The 19,702-nt window shown below is 47.8% G+C and overlaps 1 protein-coding gene across 2 annotated transcripts in view; it reads right to left on the bottom strand.

The window, feature by feature from the left end:
* Positions 1 to 17,280, bottom strand: part of SIN3B (SIN3 transcription regulator family member B) — a 35,009-nt gene extending 17,729 nt beyond the window's left edge. For both annotated transcript variants that reach the window (XM_080929097.1, XM_080929098.1), the window contains exons 1-6: positions 17,163 to 17,280; positions 16,460 to 16,566; positions 14,898 to 15,051; positions 9,615 to 9,812; positions 7,351 to 7,494; positions 111 to 227 (exon numbers count right to left, since the gene is read on the bottom strand). In XM_080929097.1, the coding sequence (XP_080785223.1) occupies positions 111 to 227; positions 7,351 to 7,494; positions 9,615 to 9,812; positions 14,898 to 15,051; positions 16,460 to 16,566; positions 17,163 to 17,261 (819 nt within the window). In that variant the 5' untranslated portion in view covers positions 17,262 to 17,280. The remainder of the gene's footprint in view (positions 1 to 110; positions 228 to 7,350; positions 7,495 to 9,614; positions 9,813 to 14,897; positions 15,052 to 16,459; positions 16,567 to 17,162) is intronic.
* Between the last annotated feature and the right edge of the window lie 2,422 nt (positions 17,281 to 19,702).

Consider the following 19,702-nt stretch of genomic DNA (forward strand, 5'->3'; position numbering starts at 1 on the left):
AAGGCCAGGTCAGTAGACTTCCTACCAGACTAGGCTCTGGCTTCAGGCTCCCCTGCTGCTTGGGCCTCCACACCACTCCTGTCATGTGCAGTGAGAACCCATGCAGTTACCTTGGCTGGCGCAGACACAGGGCGCAGGAGTGAAGGCCGTGAGCGCTTCTTGTGTTCCAGACTCTTCTCCTCATTCTTCTGTACACTGTTCATCTCGCACGACCCATTACCTGTAAACTAAAGGCACAAACACAGAAGGTGGGCAGATGCTGTATTGGCTGGCTGTATGTCAACTTGGCACAAGATAAGAGTCATCAGAGGAAAGAGCCTCAGTTAAGGAAATGCCTCTGAGATACAGCTTTAAGGAATTTTCTTAATTAGTGATTGATTAGGGAAGAGCCCAGCCTATTGTGGGTGGTGCCATCCCTGGGTTCTATATGAAAGCAGGCTGAACACAACATGGAGCGCAACCCAGTAAGCAGCACCCTTACACGGTTCTGCAATCAGCTCCTGCCTCCAGGTTCCTGCCCTGATTTCCTTTAATAATAAGCAGCAACATATAAGTGTTGCTTATACTTATATAAAACCCTTTCTCCCCAACTTGCCTTTTGACATGGTGTTCCATCGTAGCATAGAAACCCCTACAGACAGACGAAGAAAAGCAGATGGCCACCTATACACAGGCACTACATTCTGGTTTGGCCTACAGTCCTATAAGGCATTGTGTGCCATAGGCCAGGGTCTCTGTAGTGAGAACAGACTAAAGCGTGTCCTATTTTCTGGGGAGAGAGTGTGTGCACACATCAATGTTGTACACAGTTTTGAGGCTCCTGCCCTGTGGCCTCAAGGGTAAGGAGTCAAGGGGCTCAGGAGATAACTTCATCCTGGTAAATTGTGTGTCTACAGACAACACAAAACATTCTAGGTAGGATGTAGGTAGCAGTTCAAAGCCCTGGCAGCAAGTAGTAGTAGCTAATGTCATCCAGGTCACACTGGTGGGGGCCTTGGAAGCAGGTTTTGAAGTTTTGTGTCATGAATGACAGTGTGGTGTAGTGCAAGGAGGGGTGGTTAGAGAGAGGATTAACAAACAGACAGGGCAGGTGTGGTACTCCTAAAAGCTAGGAGAGTCAAGAGACTCTCTTAACACCCTCAATGGATATCAGCATCCATTGCTCCCCACTCCACATCACCATGGGGCCTAGACAGACAGATACCATGTGCTCTTAGCTCTGACTGGGGTCAAAATGAAGTCAAGGTGTATCCAGACAGAACTGATTGTATCCAGACAGAACTGATTACAGCAAAATGGTATACCAGATGGCTCTGTGCTGCTCTTGTGGCAGGTATGTGCAATACACAGAACGAAAAGGAACACAAAGACCAAAAAAAAAAAAAAAAAAACAAGAAAAACCCAAAGGGCAGAATCAGCAGGACGTGTTACTGCTTCACTCTAGAAAAGCAATGGAGCTCACAGCAATGCTCTGAGGCCTTCTCAGGAGTCATCTCTGGAGGAAAACCTACTCTATGAGGTAAGATATTTCTTCAACACTAAAGGCCTACCCTTAAGCCACAGGTAAGACAGATCCCCTAATCCAACAGCCAGGCATGGTGGCAAATGGTTGTCATCTCAGCCCTCAGAAGGCTGAGGCAGGAGAAGCACCAATTTAAACTAGACTAAGCTACAAAGAAAGAAACTGTCTCAAAAACAAAACAAAACAAACAAAACAAAAAAACAAAAAAAAAAAAAAAAAAAAAACACAGCTCAGTTAGTCAAAGATTTGAACCAAGTAAGTAAAGCAGTGTTCCAGGCCTTCACTGGGCTTCTTTTTGTCAATTCAGAACACACTCTGAGGTGGTAGGTGGGGCAGGTAGCAGAGCAGACTGGCATGGGCCCTGCTCACAGCCCTCAGTCTACTGTCCTTCACCTAGAGAGACTCCAAATCAGGGCTGAGTTGACCAATTACTTAGCAGGGCCTATCACCAACTTGGCTACAGCCATTCATTCTGTAAATCAGGTTTCATTAGTTTGCAGGCAACCCATTCACTCTGTGAAATTTTAATGACAGCCAAACCTATTCATCCACTCTGTAAAACAAAGTTTTATTGACATACAGCCACACCCACTCGTTCTGCAAAGCTGGCCCACAGCTGTGACCATTAACCAACCTGTCCTCAGATCACATAAACTATTTCCAAGTTACTTGAGCTGGGTTGAGTCTCATGGCCACATAGCCAATGCTCAGGAAAACACTCAGAACCAACTGGTGTTCAACAGGTAGACTTTGTAAGGATGCCAGCTTATATCTCTGGAAACACTGTGAATCCCAAAATTTATGAGATAGATAGTCCCTCTGCTTAGATGCACAGAACAGCACTGCTTGCTCACACTGCGCTGACTGCTGTTTGCACTGTAGACCCTCAGTAGTAGCAGTGACTGAAGACAAGTGCAAGGAAGGAAGCCACCGCTCTTCTGTGAGTTCCATGAATAGTATGAATGCTGGTTCAGGAGATGGTGTGTGTGTGTGTCTGTGTGTGTGTGTGTGTGTTTTCAAGACAGGGTTTCTCTGGCTGTCCTGGAACTTGCTCTGTAGATTTGGCTGGTCTCAAACAGCCTATGTGATTGTTACTATTCTTATATCTCAACGAAACCCAGCAAAAATAGCTCACTGAGGTACCTATTTAACCACCAGTCTCTCAGCAAGGCTAATACTACCCATGACAGAGTTCTGCTCCTTCCCGAACTTCTCACCATGCTAATGCTGTCTTGGCCTGTGGGTTCCTAAGTACTCTCCTGCCCCCTCTCCCTTCATACCCTTGTGCCTCACGGCCATGCCACTGTCTTTTCATTCCACCTGGTAAGTGGCATGGCCACTCCCAGGTAACGCCGAGGAGATAGTTTACTACACATATAAGAGCACACAGCAAAAGGCACCTGGGAGGATCCAGGCTGAACTCCCATGAGGGAGGAAGACTTCACCAAGAAAGGAGTGGAGCAGCCAGGAGCCACAAGACCAAAAGATCAGGTGGCCAAAATGGCTGCCTTATGTTGGGATCAGAAGCTGAGGGAGAGAAGTGGAAGCCCAGCCCCTGAGAGGAAGAGGGTTAGGGGAAGGGGCAGACTGACAAGTGCTGGGAAGAGCCAGTCCTCTGTACCAGGCAATACTCACCAGTTGAGACTCGTGGCCAGCACCAGCTTTGATGCATTAAATAGACACCTCAGTTAGCTATTTGTCCCAGGTTTATTTGAAACAGTGTCTTATTATTTAGCCCAGGATAGCCTGGAATGCACAGATATCCACCTGCCTTTGCCTCCAAAGCACAGGGACTAAAAAGGTTTGCACCATCACCCTGGCCCAGCAAACAACCTGCTTGGTTTTTATTCCCCCCCCCCCCCCCCGTGGGCTAGGACAGAGCAGGACTTCAGAGATGTGTGTGCAGCCTACAAGGCCTCAGAGCACCAGGTCCACCACTGCAGAAAACAAGAAAGCTCCTGCACCCCAGAACTCCCTTGGACTCCAAGCCCACTGTCATCCCACCCCCATCAGGGATAGCTCAGGGAAGGGCAGTGGAGGATGACATAGGCTCTCAATTCCAAGGGGTGTTAGGACAAAGCCATGCTGCTCAGATGCAGCACCCAAACCTGACAACCCAAATAACCAACCCTAGCTTAAGTAGCAGCTGACAGATAATCTGTGGCCATGCCATCAGGAACCTAAAGGTGACACCTCTCTCCTACATAATCCTGTTATGGTCCCCAAAGATAGTCAGGGTATATATATATATATATATTCTCTAGATAGAAATAGGGTACCACAGTATCCAGATGAAGTGTATGCACATCATATACTAATGGCTTTGTGTCCAGCTAGGTGTGATATTCTGTGAGGTCCTCGAAGCTAGGAGGTGGGAACCTGTCTGGAGGGAAGGGGAGGGGTTCCCAAGCCCATTGTCTGCTGTCTGCTGGGAAGTGGCCCCCGGTCCCCCTGTGGGTCTCAAAGTCCTGGGAGCCAACAGCAGCAGCAGAGACCTAGAAAGCCATGAGCCACATGAACCCTTCTTCTATTAAGCCTGTCACAGTGACATTTAAAACAAAACAGACCACTAAGACTACAACCATGATTTCAAAGAGAACCTCACTAGAACTTCCTAACTCCAGAAACAAACAAGCAGATGGACTCGAGACAGAGCAGAAGTGCAGAAGGGTCCTAGTGTCCCTCCATGCACTCTGTATGTCTGTGCAGCTCTGGGGACATTCAGAGAGATGATAGGGAACATGCCTCTAGTCCAGTCATCACTTGGAAGTCAACCAGCAGTCCAGGCAAGATCTTGAGTAGACAGCCACAATTCTGAGGAGAAAGCAAGGCCCAGCCTGGCTCTACCTGAGACTGAAGGACACAGCGGGCCACATGGCTCCTTGGGCTCTGCTTGGGCCATCTGGGCCCTGGAGGTGACTAGATAGCAGGCAGGAGAAACAGTGAAGCCACAGTTCTAGACTAGATGACACAAGCTTCCCTGGTGTAGTATTTTCAGGTTTCATTGTACCCATGGCTGACACTGTGTTCAAGACATGGTGACACAGTCCAAGGCTATTCACTGGCCACTAGCCTGGGTGAGACTAAAGAAGCCTGACAAAACAATGAGAACATGGCAGGACAAAACACCTGACAGGACCAAAACCAGGCCAAGGTCAACAATGTGGCTCAGGGGATACAGTGTCAGGATCTGAGTGTGACCCCAAGACATATAGGTGAAAGGGCAAAACTTACTTTCCCAAGTTGTTCTCTGACTTCCATCCGGCTGTGGCTGTCATACACACACATAAATATGTAATAGTAATTGAAAAAAATTGACCAGAAGCCTGAGCTACAGGGAGAGCCAATCTCAAAGAGAAAACAAATAAACAAACCATGTGCAATTATCAAGAGGCTGGAAAGCTGGCACAGTAACAAGGAGCAGGTGGGGGACAATGCTTCCTGCTCATCAACTTGCTGTATAAGCTGCAATGCCAATAGCAGGCCTGAGAAGACACAGACCAATAGGTGGCAACAGTCACCACAAGCAAAGCATGCATGCTAATATTGTCAAGATGGAGCCCAGCATGTCAGACTCGACTGCTGTGCTAGACAAGTAGATCATGCCCATAGACAAAATACAGCTGAAGAGCTAAAACTAATAAAATAAGGAAAATCTCATGACCTAATTGCTCAGCAATAGCTCCTAAAGTTTAACATTTAAGAGCAATGGGGGACGGGGAGGGGGAGGTTGGAGAGATGGCTCGATGGTTAAGAGCACTGACTGCTCTTCCAGAGATCCTGAGTTCAAATCCCAGCAACCACTTGGTGGATAACAACCATCTTTAATGGGATCTAATACCCTCTTCTAGTGTATCTGAAGAGCTAGTGTACCCACACATATAAAATAAATAATTCTTTTTTAAAAAACATTCTAAAGATTTTGTGCATCAAAACCATGAACTTAAGTAGAAAAAAGGTAAAAGGAGATAGAGGTGAGAATCTGCAGGTCACACATTTTAAGGAGCTGTGGGAGCATAACAAGGACTCTGCTGTAGCTGCAGCAACAGGTGGTTCAATGGCTAGGAACATTGGCTGTTCTTGCAGAGGGTCTGGATTCAGGTCCCAGGATCCACATGACAGCTTACAACTACCCGTCAATGCCAGCTCCAGTAGTCTGACGCCCTCTTCTGGTCTCCATAGGCATCTGCATGCATGTGGTGCACAAACTCATTGACAAAACATACACACAAATAGTAATAAATAACATATCTTAAAATACAGAAAAACTGAAGAAAGGAACTCAAGCTGTGGCCATGATGGAAGCAACTGAGATGAAGACAACTCCACATTTTCCTGCATGGATATCAGCTCTGAGTTCACATGTAACCTGTTCCAGGAGTTAAAAACGTTCTTTGAGAAAGACCCCAACCCTAACCAGGAGACTCTGGAGGCCTTGGCTGATATACTTAAACTGACAAAAGGACAGATCAGGTATTGGTTCTTCAAGAAGACGTGTGAGATAATTCTCAAGCAGTTGTCTAAGACCTGTAAGACCCACAAGAATTGAAAAAAAATGCTGTTACAACTGTACATCAAGAGGGACCACCAGACAGAACCCCAAGGAGTCCTCTCAAAATGACCCTGGACTCCCCAAAGCTTTGGAAGCCTTAAGGAGTCTCACACTGTCTTCTGGATACCAAAGCAGGGATGGCATGTCACAGGATTTCTGACTTTTCAACTTCCTTGTTGGGACAGGGGGCTGTTGGAATTTATATCTATGGAAGGTACATTATTAATAAAGCTTGCATTCATAAAATCTAAAAAAAAACCAAAAAAAACAAAAAAAAAAAAAAAACACAGCCAGTACACAAACATGACAGTCAGCAAAATCAATCAGCACTGGGGAAATGCAGTCAAAGCTGATGCACATCTCTGTTAGCTGTAAAACAACTGAACACAGAATGGAAAGTCAAGTATTGGTAGGACTCGGGAAATGGAGCCACTGCCACAGAAAGCACAAGTTCTTCAGAAAGTTAAATGAAACTACCACGTAATCTGGGAAGCCCAGGGAGGCCGATCCAGAGCTGATCAGGCATCCAAACAATTACTTGTATAAGTTTGTTCATTCCTAATGGCTTCAAAGCAAACCACTCCATGTCCACAACACAAGTGAACGAAGTGAACGAAATGGAAAAACCCATACTTGGGAACACTAGCAAAGGCTAATAAATACACAGACCCCAGTGACAAATGTCCAGAGCAGGCAAATCCAGACAGGAAGCAGGTCAGAGGCTGGGGGACAGGCAGGGTGAGTGCTGATAGACTGTAACCTGTAAGGACTGAAAGTAACAGTTGTGCTCACTGTTAAGTACACTGCGTGGCAATGAACTGTGCTATTTTTCTAAGATGGGTTCATTTAGTCCTGAGTACTCTGAAGTTGGCTATGTCAACCAGGCTGGCCTCAAACTCTGAAATTAGCTGGCTTTGCCTCTCCCAGTGTTGGGATTAAAGGTTGTACCACTACTACCACCTGTACTAATACTTTTAAAGTGAATTTTTTGGTGTACTTTAAGGTTCTTGAATTTCATCTCTACTTTTCAAAAAAGACTAATATGCATAAAAAGACAGAAAAGATATCTCTGGCAGGCCTCAGGCCATTGAGAGGAAGTGGGGAGCCAAGTGCAGTTTGGTCCCAGGCACTTGTGCAAGCCTGAACCACTGTCCTCGTCCCTGTGTAAAGACAGCTGTACTCCAACAATACTGTAGTCACAGTATGTAAGACAGGCTCAGCAGACTCTAGCTCTGCACACATCTTGCAGGCAGGATTCTGGACACTTGGCACTCACCAGAGACCGCTTTGCCTCAGGGAGGAACTGTCCAAACTCTGACAGCAGATCCTCCTGACCACGGAAGAGATTGGCCACCTCTGTGAAGACCTCTTCCTCAGACATGCCACGAAATGGACGACCCTTAGTGTGCAGCTGTTCTTTCTGCATGTAGAAAATATAAAAGAGAGTGAGCAGGACCGCAAGGCAGGCATGGGCAGTTTTGCAGACATCAGCCTTGTACCTACACTATAAGTGTGTTCTGCTGTCACTGGTCTGAGCCCTGCCATACTCAATGGGGAGGGTACGATGGGCCTCAGAGCAATGGGGGCACCAAGTAGAACATTCTGGTACCCTTTCAAAGAGGGAGCCATGCTTACTGGATCAGGGAACAGGTGAGGAGCCGGGAATGGCTCTAGACATGACGAGACAGAAGTTAGGGGAGCCAAGGTGTAGGAGGCAGGCAAACCTGGAGCTGAAGACTGGGGACAGGGATGCAGAATCCAGGTGAACTTTAAGAACAGTGTCATAGAACACACCTATGAACTCAATATTTCAGAAGACTGAAGCAGGACTGTCAATACCAGGCTACACTGAATTATAGGTTGAGACATGATTCTTTAAAAACAAAAAAATGTTTTTTTAAAAAAGGACTTTGGTAGAAATATGCTGTATTACACTCAATACACTCACGGTCAAGAGAACAGAGTAGCCACATGGCCACAACTTGACAGCAGCCACTGTAGCTCACTGTCTGCTTCAGGAAGGGAAGCTATATTGTTTGATCTTTGGTTTTCTACATAATGTTAGGAATGAACTCACACAGGCTCACTAACCCTGTAAATGATACCCTTAGCTCCCAAGAAAAATGCTCAGTGTTTGTAGAGCCTACTAAGGGAAGGGAAAGAAGAAACTTAACCCTAATATTCCCAAACAGGAGCCAGAACTAAAAACAGCTCCTCAGTGGAGAATCCATGACTATTAGCAGAACATCCCCAACAAACTTGGTTGGTTTTAAGGATCTCACCATGACTCAGGAGAGCCTGGCTGGGTTCACTGTGTAGTTCAGGAGGCCCTTGGACTTAACAGCAATCCTCCTGGCTCAGCATTCTGAATCCTGGATAAAGGTATGTGCCACCATATCTAACATCAAACCACTGTTTAAAAAACACAACTTAAGACTGGTTCGTGGTGGCACTCACGTTTAACCCTAGCACTCAAGAGGCAGAGGCAGGCAGATCTGAGTTTGAGACCTGCCTGGTCTATAGAGTGAATTCCAGGACAGCCAGGGCTTCACAGAAAAACCTTGTTTGGGGGAGGAGAGTGACCTAAAAACAAAAAGGGATGGCCACCTCTCCATGCCCAGAGACAGGCAAAGCTGAGACTCTAGCACAGAGATATAAGAACCTTGAGCTGATCTTGCCATGGGAATTGGCAGAGTGCATATACCTCGGTTGTGGCCTGTGCTCTGGGCATACACCAAGCTTCCTTAAGCCACCACCAGCCAGCATATCAGCCTCAGCAGGGTTGCCACACAGGACAGCTAAGGAGTTTATGGTGTTTGCTTGTGATAGGACTTATGTCAGACACAGTCTGGTAGCAAACTGCACCCAGCTGGCTGGTATACCCCCAAGAACACAAAAAGTATCCCACATCTGTGCCCTCCCTAGAGGTACTGCTAAGCTGAGAGCCACAATGTCACAGGTTTCCACAACCACATAACACAAGCTGCTTCCCCTGGCACACAGTGATGGAGCTGTGATGTCAAATGTGGACCATTATTAGGGTTCTATAAGTTCAGAGAGCCTAGGTTAGCTCTATGGTGTTGAACTTGTATGCCAAAAAAGAAAAGAAAAAAATCTTCTTTGTCTTTGCAACTTTATGTATTGTGTGGTACTGGCAACATAACCTATCATTTTAAGTGCTAGCTATTGAGTAGCTCAGAAAGTTTACCATACGAGAATCGGAGCTGTGTACTTTGACCCCTGGACCCCTCAGGGGCTGTGCCCAGCATTCTTTCTCCCTGTTAGTCAGTATTCTTACTGCACCAGTGGATAGCCTACATACACACCTCTCAACATGCACCTTTTTTCTACCTCAACTCCTGAATCCCCCAGAACCATACTGAACACTGGGGGTGTGACCTGGCAGAGGAAATCTACCCAAAAGAGTCTGGCTGGAGTGTGGTGTGCAGTAAGTGTATGGCTAGCTTGTGAGGTCCTGGACTCTTGGCTCCGAAATGGCAAACAATGCCCAGGTGTGGCAAGGCATTGGCTGGGCCTCACCTGGTAAGTGTGTAAGATCTCCAGGAAGGATCTGTAGATCTCAGGGTGGTCCAGAAAGCGGGTCTTGATCTTGTTCACATAGCTGATAGCATTGTTGAATTCCACAGAGTCAGACTCCAGGGGCACCTGGCCTCTGTCCTCCTTGTAGGACATCTGCTTGAAGTCCTCCCCACAGTCACCATGGTTATGAGAGTTGTCCTATGAAAAACAGGCAGTGAGTGGCATGGGGTAGCCAGGAGATAGATGACGCACTGTTACTACCTGCTGAAAAGTAGTGTTCCTGCAAGCCCTATGTACCCCTGGGAATCAAGTACTTCTTTCCTCTGGAGTCTCCCTAGATCTCTAAGCACTGCAGCTAGAACTGCAGTTTCAACAAAGCCCAGCCCTGTGTTCCTGAGACTGTCTATGAGGCCTAGCTAGCTTCAACTCTAACCAACTTCCTGCCTCAGCCTCCCCAGGCTAGAGGTTTGCTCTAGCAAGTCCTTTTCACTTTGAGAGATTAGCATGCAAGGGGAGTCACAGATCCTGGAAGCTGAACTTTATTGGAACTTTATACAGGGTTGTGGGTAATGTCCCCATCTTAGCAAGACTGCTCTAAAGTAGAAACAGGGTCTGCTAGCTTCAAGGGAGAATCACAGTGGGTATGTATGCATGTGCATCTAGCCACAGCTAGCTCAAAAGACTCTCACAACAGGGCCTCTGGGTACTAAGCCCCAGACAACTCATGTGAGAGTCATCAGTCAGCGGGGCATACTATGCGAATTTTTCTCCAGCTGTAGACACAAGCTCTATGGAACCCTGCTTGGCAAGGAGGACACCAGCATCCTGGTGTCTGGCTCTCTAGGGTGGAACTGCAGTCCAGGTCAAAGTGCTTGCCAGAGCCCTGTGGGAGGAACAGAGCCCTGCAAAAGGGAACAGAACCCTGTAGGAATGGAGCCCTGAGGGAATGGAGCCCTGCAGGAGAACAGAACCGGTGGGAACAGAACCCTGTGGGAATGGAGCCCTGAGGGAATAGAGCCCTGTGAGATTGAAGGGAATGGCAGCTGGACTTCCCAACAGGAACCATCCCACAACTCTCCAGTGGGTCACTGTCACTACCCCTCAGCTCATGACATCCATGTTCACCATGATCTTCCAGAATCTTCTTTTAGTGACTTAATGATTGTCCTGTTCTCCCTAGCAGCTCCCTCTTTTGGGCAACAGGTTCACACATGGCACCTGAGTGGTCACGTGGACTATAGGTAATTTTCCTCAAGAGATTGGAAGCAGAAGTCGAGGTGCCAGCAGCAAGGGCTCAGACTCCTAAAGGAAGGCTTGCATTGCACCCACTTCTTGAAAGAATGCCAGCAGCTAGATGGTGGTGACCCATATCTCTAATCCCAGCACTAGGGAACCAGAGTTCAAGGCAGCCTGGTCTACATACAGAGTAAGTTCTAGAACAGCCAGAGTTACACAGAGAAACCTTGTCTCAAAAAAAAAAAAAAAAAAACAACCTACATATGGCTGGAGAGATGGCTCAGCAGTTAAGAGCACTGTCTGTTCTTCCAGAGGTCCTGAATTCAATTCCCAGCAACTACATGGTGGCTCACAACCATTTATAATGAGATCTGGTGCCCTCTTCTGGCTTGCAGGGTGACTTAAGAGGACCTGACCAGTCCTCTAAGCCACCCTGTATGCTCAGCACACATGGACATTCCCTTAAATGTCCAATCTGTGCCAAATCTGTAGGTGCAGAACTCAAGGATGAAAGACCAACTAGTATTCTTTTCAAGGACTGGGACCAGGCCTCCACACATAACTAGAAGGCAGGACTGAGCTACAACAGTGGACATACACAGTGCTGGAAGCCAACACTAATAACAAATGTGGGCTAAGACTGAGGAACCTGCCTGCTCACTCAAGGTCACAGGGTCAGAGTCTGCCCCTGGCAAGCCTAGGGCATCTCCAGCCACTCAGGGACATGCCCCAGCACTGTATGATCGCTCTGGTTCCCCAAATAAACCCGGATGGCACAGAGAGAGCCAGCCCTCTAGCCAGGGAATCTGCAGAATGCACTAGATGGTAATAAGGACAGTTACTATGGCAACAGCCACAGTAACCAATAATTCAACAGAGAATTTCTATGGTCCAACAACCGTAATCCTATAATCAGCTTCAAAACTGGAAAGGATTCATACACCAACAGTCAACACTTCAACTCCTCATAAAAGCCAACAAAAGGTGGAAAGGACTTAAAAATCCCCAGACGAATGAAACATAGTCCATCCAGTGGAACATTATTCAGGCAAGAAAAGAAACACTGACACATACTATGATGGGAGTAACTGATAAAATGTACAGAAGAGGTAATATACTGACAAGAAATAGATGAGTGCTTGGCAGAGTCTGTTCCAGTGGTGACAGAATGTTCCAGAATTAGTGGTGATGAATGTTCTAGAATTAGTGGTGATGCTCGTACAACATAATACAATTTTCTGTTGTGATCTTAGGAAATATAAAAACCACTACTATACAGCTTATAAGCTGAATCAGATAGGCACTGCTGGAACAGTTCCATCCTTTTCCCTGACTGCACTTAGGGTGCCTTGTTTACATACCTAACACACTCTGCCTCACATCTGCCCAGAACCATGACTCTCCTGGATATTCAAGAACCTAAATGAGCAAACAGCCAGCCCCAGCTGCCAGGGCCTCATGGCCTCTGCCTCTACCAGAAGGGCCAGTCTGAACTACTGGCACACCTTACCCTCTAACGCCTCCTGGGTCCTGTCCTCCGGGACCTCTCAGGGGTCTCTGGATTGGCTGATTCCTGGCATGCAGTATCCTGTAAGCCTACCTCTCAGATTCCCTCCAGCCCTACTCTACTTTACACACAACCTTTCTAATGGCCCCATCCCCCGCCAAAGTCCTTCCCTACTTGGGTCCAACTCCCACAATGTCCCTGCTATCAACGTTGGGAGTCCTACGCCTAAACCTCAAATTAAACAGAGGACCAGTGTCCAAGGATGTGGTGGTTTGGAATTCATCAGGCCCAAAACACTTCTTGTCCTTGTCAAAAACTGACCAAGTCTCCCCAAAGAGAGTGGTAAAGGGCCAACTTCCTATAAGTATGCAAGACCAAGGTCCTATGTGACCATCTGACCATCCCCAGGAGCTAGGTGTCCCACCGTCATTTGCCTACTGACAGCTGGTTTTCCTACTCCTCCCCTAACACAGCTCAGTGACCCTGAAGAGCTTGGTCAGGAGGGCAGCACCAACACAAGGAATATACACTCCTCCCACCTGTGAGTGCCAGTGGGGAATCTGAGGCAACAGCTCCCAGAATGCTTGCTGGGGAGCAGCAACAGCAGGTAAAATGTGGTCCAAGCTTCCTGCTTGCGGCAGAGCAAGGTTATCTGTCCCCTCCCTTCACAGGGGGCAGGTAAGAAAAGGTATAGCCCAGGCTTAACTTTGAACTCATGGCAAATCTCCTAAGTGCTGAAATGATACCTTGAATCCAATCACCCAGCTCTGCTTGACCCTCTGTATTGTCAACTGGGAGCCCGGTGCTTGTTACCTGGCTTTCAGCAAGGGCACAGGTGTCCCTGCATTGAAAGGTCAGAGGCCCTGGGTGCTACACAGTACTAGAACTACACTGTTCTAGAGTACAGAGCTCCTCACAAGAAAGAACGAGAGGCTCAGAAATCCCACCATAGGCATCCCAACAGCTGGGGACTCGCTCAACACCTTTGTCAGCACATAGGGGAACAGTGTTCAAAAGTAGCTGTCAACCCTAACTAATGTTATGAAAGGGAAGGAGGGATGGAGGGAAAGAGGAGAAAGGAGAGAGGATGAGAGGGCGCATGACAGGAGAGAGCAAGAGTGTTACATTTCAAAAAACTAAAGCTAGGGTGCTGAGACAATAGGTGCCTATCATCCCAGCGCTCTGGAAGCTAAAGCAGAATTCCTAGTTCCAGAGCCAGGCTGGGCTATGGAAACCATGTATCAAATAAGGAAAACAGCAAAAACAGAAAAATGGTTGAGAGATTAGAAATCAGCAGGTTGTTGACATGTGAAAACGTGTAAAATTTGGAGTCCCTGAGTTAGAAAGCAAGAAACACCTGGGTCACTACCAGGTCATTCACCGTCACCAAGATTAAGGGGCTCCAGAGTACCCTGAGGGAATGTGACTTAGGACAGGTAGATGTGCCCTCTTCATGGATCTAAAACTTTTTTGCACATCCTTTCTGTAAGTCACAGGGGCCCCTTGGTCACCTAAGCCACCTATGAAGGGAACAGCACACTCCCATGACTCAGACTCCACTTCCTGCAAGCTTGCTTCCCTGCAGCTCAGCTTTCTAGTGAGTGGCGACGGGGTTCTGACATCATGCATGCCCTAGGCAGGCTCTTTGCTCTTGACACAGCTCATACTACCTTGTATCACAGCCACAGAGTCCAGAGTTACTTCTGTGAAGGCACAGATAATCACAGTTCCTGGGTTCCAGGTACAGGTGGGAAATGGAAGACCCAGAAAACTCAAGTGACATGTACTTATAGGAGTTCCATCTGGGAACTGGAAAAGGCTGGACTGAGGTTCACTAAGCTTGCTGATGCGCAGAGCAGACAGAACTTACACAGGAGCCACTTAGAGAGCCTGTGGGGCCACACCATATTTCCTGAGTCCCTCCTCCAACCTCACTGAAAGCCTGTGTTAACAGCTCTCATATTATCCTAAAACTTGAAGACTGAGGCATGAGGATAAGGTTCAGACTTGTCTAAGCTACGGTGTGAGTTGCAGAGTGGAGAACTACACACAGCAGGCTGCTGAGCCCAAGCCTGAGCTGAGAAAAGAGCCTTTAGCAATCTGATGACACAGTGAGAGAAACAGCTATTCCCATGCATATAGCTCAGCCACCTCAGTTTTACTGGTGGCCTGAGATCAATAGAAGCTCTAAGACACCAGCGCATACTTGGCCTGGTAGACTAAGTGGGAAAGCCATAAGACCAGATCTCAGCAACTAGTGATTCAATGACCCTGAAATCTCATCCCTACATGCCCACCCCCAAGGGCTAGGGACTAATCCCAGGAGACTTTGCCCATGTTAAGTGTACTATCCCACAATGAACTACATGCCACCTACTATACTTGATGGGACATAAAGCCTGTCTCTGTATTTCTGTCTGGCCAGCCACTAGAGAACCTAGAAAAAGAACAAGCTGTATAAAGGCTTTCAGCAACATCACAAATGCCTACTTGTGCTCCTGTGCGACTCTTGAGGTACACATCACTCAAGCAAAGCCTACCTGGCTGCTCAGAGGCGACTGGATGTTCAACTTGCCATTTTTCGGAATGTCAATACGATATCCAAGTGGAAGGAAAGCATTAAACCCCACGATGAGATCCGGGTGCTCATGGAAGAGCTGGGAAACACGCCTGATCACGCCAGGGGTGTCAATGCTGGAAAAAAAGAAATGCAAGTGGGCAAGCATCCTGGGAGTAAACTGCCCAGATGCACCCAGATCACCGCCCAACATGATGTTTTGTTTTTTTTCCCTTACAGACAGGATTTCTCTGTGTAGCCCTGGCTGGCCTCCATATGCCTGCCTGCCTCTGCCTGAAATTAAAGGTATGAACCACCATGTCCCACTAACAAAATGAGCCCCACCATGTGAGACCATCTGTGGCTAGGTCATATACATATAGATAAATTATATATATATATATATACTTGTGTGTGTGGGTGTATGTGTGTGTGTGTGTGAGAGAGAGAGAGATAGAGAGAGAGAGAGAGAGAGAGAGAGAGAGAGAGAGAGAGAGAAAGAGCGAGGGTGTGTATATAACTACATAACTGTATTTCCAGACCTGGGCCCAATTCTGAAAATGTCCCAAGAGTTGTATGCTGGGCTGAGACTCAACAGGAAGACACAGTTTTCCAAGCAAAGTGAGAAATTCCCTCATATTTTATGAATTAGGGAAGGGTGAGGATACATTCTGTTTTACTAAAGGAAGTATGTGAACACCAGAGCCTTCAAGTTGGGAGACTGGTAAAGTTGGAATGGCATGAGGGTCTTCTTCTGGCCTCAATACCCTGAATATCCACAAGAAAACAGCCCAGGCCTTCCACACTTCCTGAGAGCAGACAGGCAAGTCAGTACCAAGATCTGTGGGAAGCTGACAGACTGATAACCTTGGTCCTAGCTCCACCCACCTGTCACTAGAGTGGGCCCCTTACCTAAACCAAGCCACCCCTCCCAGAAGGTTCTAGAAAACACAGATAGGCATAACTCAGAGGCAACCCAAGACACCTAACTGCTCGGTGTGTACAAACAGTTCCACACTGGTTCCAGATCAGTGCTATGAAAAGCATCTTAGGGACAAGAGTTAAGAAGAGATTGTGCATACCCCTCATAAGTAATGTTTTCTTGCAGCATTAACAAAAATGCTTCCCGAAACAATCAAAATCTGTACCCTACTTATTTTCTGCATTTGGGGTGTACCACAGATCTCAAGGGCAGGTAGGTCAACAGCTGAGTTCTCTTCTCTCTGGGGCTGGAACTCCGGTAGTAAGATTTGGTGGCAGGCACTGTTACCCACTGAGACATCTTACCCCCAAATCAACATTTTAAATAAAAACTACACCCAACACTCCCTGTCTAGGCCTCAATTCCCTAATTCCTTCATCCCTCCCAGAAATTCCCATCAGTTCCTCAGAACTACCTCATCTTGTGACTGTTTTAGAAGAGGCTCCCAGTGCCCTCCAATCCTGTGCAAGATCACCAGCTGAGGGACCACAGTGTAGTTGGTTTGGGGGTTGGAGGACTCAGCCCACCGCTTCTGGCTATACAAGGCCCTCCAGATTAATTACCTTTGGCTTTTGAACTCCTTCATGATCTCCAGGAAGCCATTGTAGGTGGCAGGGTCACTACCAAAACGGATCTTCACCTGGTCGAGGTAGGTGAGAGCGTCCTCCACCTGCAGGGAACAAGAAGGCCATGGGTGGGTCAGGGGTTGAGCGATGAGGAGACTGAGGGATGGAAGGCCAGGGATAGGAAAGGGGTGGCAAGGGGCAGCCGAGGGCCGCCAAGGATAACTGCGGTGTTCCGGGGAGGACCGACGGCCGCCTGGGAGGACTGAGAGCCAGCGGGTAATCCCGAAGGGCCTCGAGGAGTTCCGGGTTGGTCCGAGGATCGGCGGGAAAGACCGAAGCGTCTCGGGGATGTCGCGAAATCCCTTAGAAGACCGAGGGGCGGTAAGGGTAAGTAAGGGCCAACTGAGAGGACCGCGGGTTTTCGGGGCGCACCGTAGGGTCCCGGGAATGACAGGGACCGCAGGAATGACCGGGGGATGTCGAGAAGGACCGCCGCATCTCTGAGAAGTCCGAGAAGCGGTGGGAATGAGTTGTTAGGGGGAAACCGAGAGGCCGCCGCGAAGACCGAAGGATTCTACGGAAGGGGTGTGGGGTCCCCGGGCCCCGGCTGCGCAGAGGGGAGGCCGAGGCGGGGCCGCACGGCGGGGCGCCATCCCGCGGGCGTCCAGGTCCCCAGGAGGAGGCTGGTGTTATCACTCACGTGTACCGGCAGCTTCTCGTGCCCCCCGGAGCCCGAACGACCCCAGCGGGAGCCACCGAATCCCCGGCCCGCGGAGCCTCCGCCACCTGCATGCGCCATGTTGGAAGTCAGAGCCGCGTCTGCCCCGCCTCCTCCTGAGCCCGGGTCGCGCTTGCGCGGGCCCCGCCCCCTAGGGGAGGAGACTCGTGACGGCAAAGATGGGCGCGTCCACAGGAGGGCCTTGCTGGTCAGGCAGAGCGGTTCTTCTCAACCTATGGGCCCTGGAGATCTGTGGCCTCGGGGAAAGACCAAAGTGTTTTTTGCTTTTTTTTTGTTTTGTTTTGTTTTGTTTTGTTGTTGTTGTTGGAGGAGGAAGAAAAAAGTAAAGCAAAGTTGAATATTTCATAAACGAATTAATTTTGTAAAATTCACGTTACAGTGTGCAGGTTCGCCTGTGATCTCAGTACCAGGTAGTCTGAGAAGATCAGAGAATTCTAACAGAAACTGTGCTAGTTAAGACTATGTCTTTTTAAAAATTGACAGTTAGGTGTTGACCTTGTCTCAACAAGAGATAGAGGGAAAACAAGTCTATATGTCTGTGTTGACTCAAGACCTCAGTAGTGATATTTGTAAGGATCTGGTTCTTTCTGTAACAGGTTTCTGAACTTCTGTTCTGTGGGGTTGATATTGAAATGGGCTGTGGGTGACCAGCATCCATTCAAGAGCCATACAGACTGAGTTCTTGCACTGAGTGAGTGAGTGAGTGTGTGTGTGTGTGTGTGTGTGTGTGTGTGTGTGTGAACTCACTCTTGTATGTGTGTACAGAGACCAGAGATAAACACAATCTTTATACCCAGTCCTTGTGTTTTGGGGGCAGGATCTCTTACTGAACCTGGAGCTCATTGTTTCTGCTTGATACACCCCTGCAGTGCTGGGGTCACCGCCCCTAGTCCTGTGCCTCCTGCTTTCTTAGAGCAAGCTCTCTACCCACTAACTCCTCTCTCAGTGCCATTCCTTGATTCTGTTCACGGAAGGGTGCAAACCTGGACCATGAACCTCTGCTTCTAGACTGACTTCATTTTTATTTTTGCGGAGCTAGGGCTAGGACTCAGGGCCTTGCACACATTAAGCAAGTCCTCTAAGGATCCACACTTCCGACCCTTTATGTTTTGAGCTGAGGCCTCATCAAGTTACTCTCCAACTTGCAATCTTATGGTCCTCCTGCCTTCACAGGCGCCACCATACTCAACTCCAGATTTCCCCCCTTTTTTAAAGTTTTCATAGGCCTGTGGAAAGACAGGCCAATGAGGATAGTGTTATTTTAAAGCACAGACATAACAAGGAAGTTTGTCCCAGCCACTAATCTTTAAAATGCAAAACAAAGAAAATATATTGTATTTATTTGTGGATGAGGTTGATCAAATACATAATCCTTCCTCTATTTTCATATAAAAATGTTTCCTTTCATAAGTATATTTATGGCTGGGCACAGTAATGATGCCCATAAGCCCAGTACTTGGGAGGTGGAGGCAAAAGGATTCTGGGGTAGTACTGGTCAGCTACCTAAGTGATCTGGTCATTCTTATGACAGGAAGAGGCACCCTCTTAAAAATTGAAAATGAGGTAGAGGGCTGGGGGTGATTCTTGGTTAAAAGCACTTGCTGCTCCTGCAGAGGACCTATCCTCGGCTCCCAACACCTACATGGTGGCTCACAACTGCGTATAACTCCAGTTTCAGGAGATCTGATGTCTTCATTGACCTCTGCGGGTACCAGGAACAACACGAGATACACGCCAACTGACAATCATACAGTCATAAAACAAAGAACTTTTAAATTTAAACAAGAAGGAAATCAATAGAAGAAACTACCTGATGTGTACCTCTGGCCCCCCACATGCATCCATACACACATGCACCCCTACGTGCACACAAGAACATATACATAAACCTGATCAGCTCTCACCCCTTAGCTTCCACCTGCTGCCTTCACACGGTGAGGATGTGCACATGCCAGCCAAATCCAAACTCCAGCAATCACTGAGTATGTCAAAAATAACAGGGCTTTATACAAACGCTTATTGCTTAGGATCCCAGAAGAGCTGGTTTTCTGGCAGGCATGGTAACCAGCATTTAAGCGGAGGTGACAGAATCATAGCGCAAGCTGGCTAGCTAGGATGGCTGCATTGGTCAGGTTAAGCAACCACAGTGTTAGTTTTGTGTCATTTGGGAAGAGAGAACATCAACCATCTGCAGAGGCCTTCTCTCTCTCTCTCTCTCTCTCTCTCTCTCTCTCTCTCTCTCTCTCTCTCCCCCCCTTCCTTTCTATCTATCTATCTATCTATCTATCTATCTCTCTATCTATCCATCTATTAATTTTAGCAGGGGTCTTTTTTTAACAGATGGTTGATGTGGGACGATCCAGCGCACTGTGGGTGCTGCCAATCCTGGGCTGCTGGTCCTGCTGAGTTTAAGAAATCAGGCTGAGCAAGCCCACAGGGAGCAAGCCTGTAAGCAGCACCCTCCATAGCCTGTTTCAGATCCTACTTTGTCCCAACTTCCC

Source organism: Micromys minutus (genome assembly GCF_963924665.1).
Source record: "Micromys minutus genome assembly, chromosome: 14".
Classification (NCBI taxonomy): domain Eukaryota; kingdom Metazoa; phylum Chordata; class Mammalia; order Rodentia; family Muridae; genus Micromys; species Micromys minutus.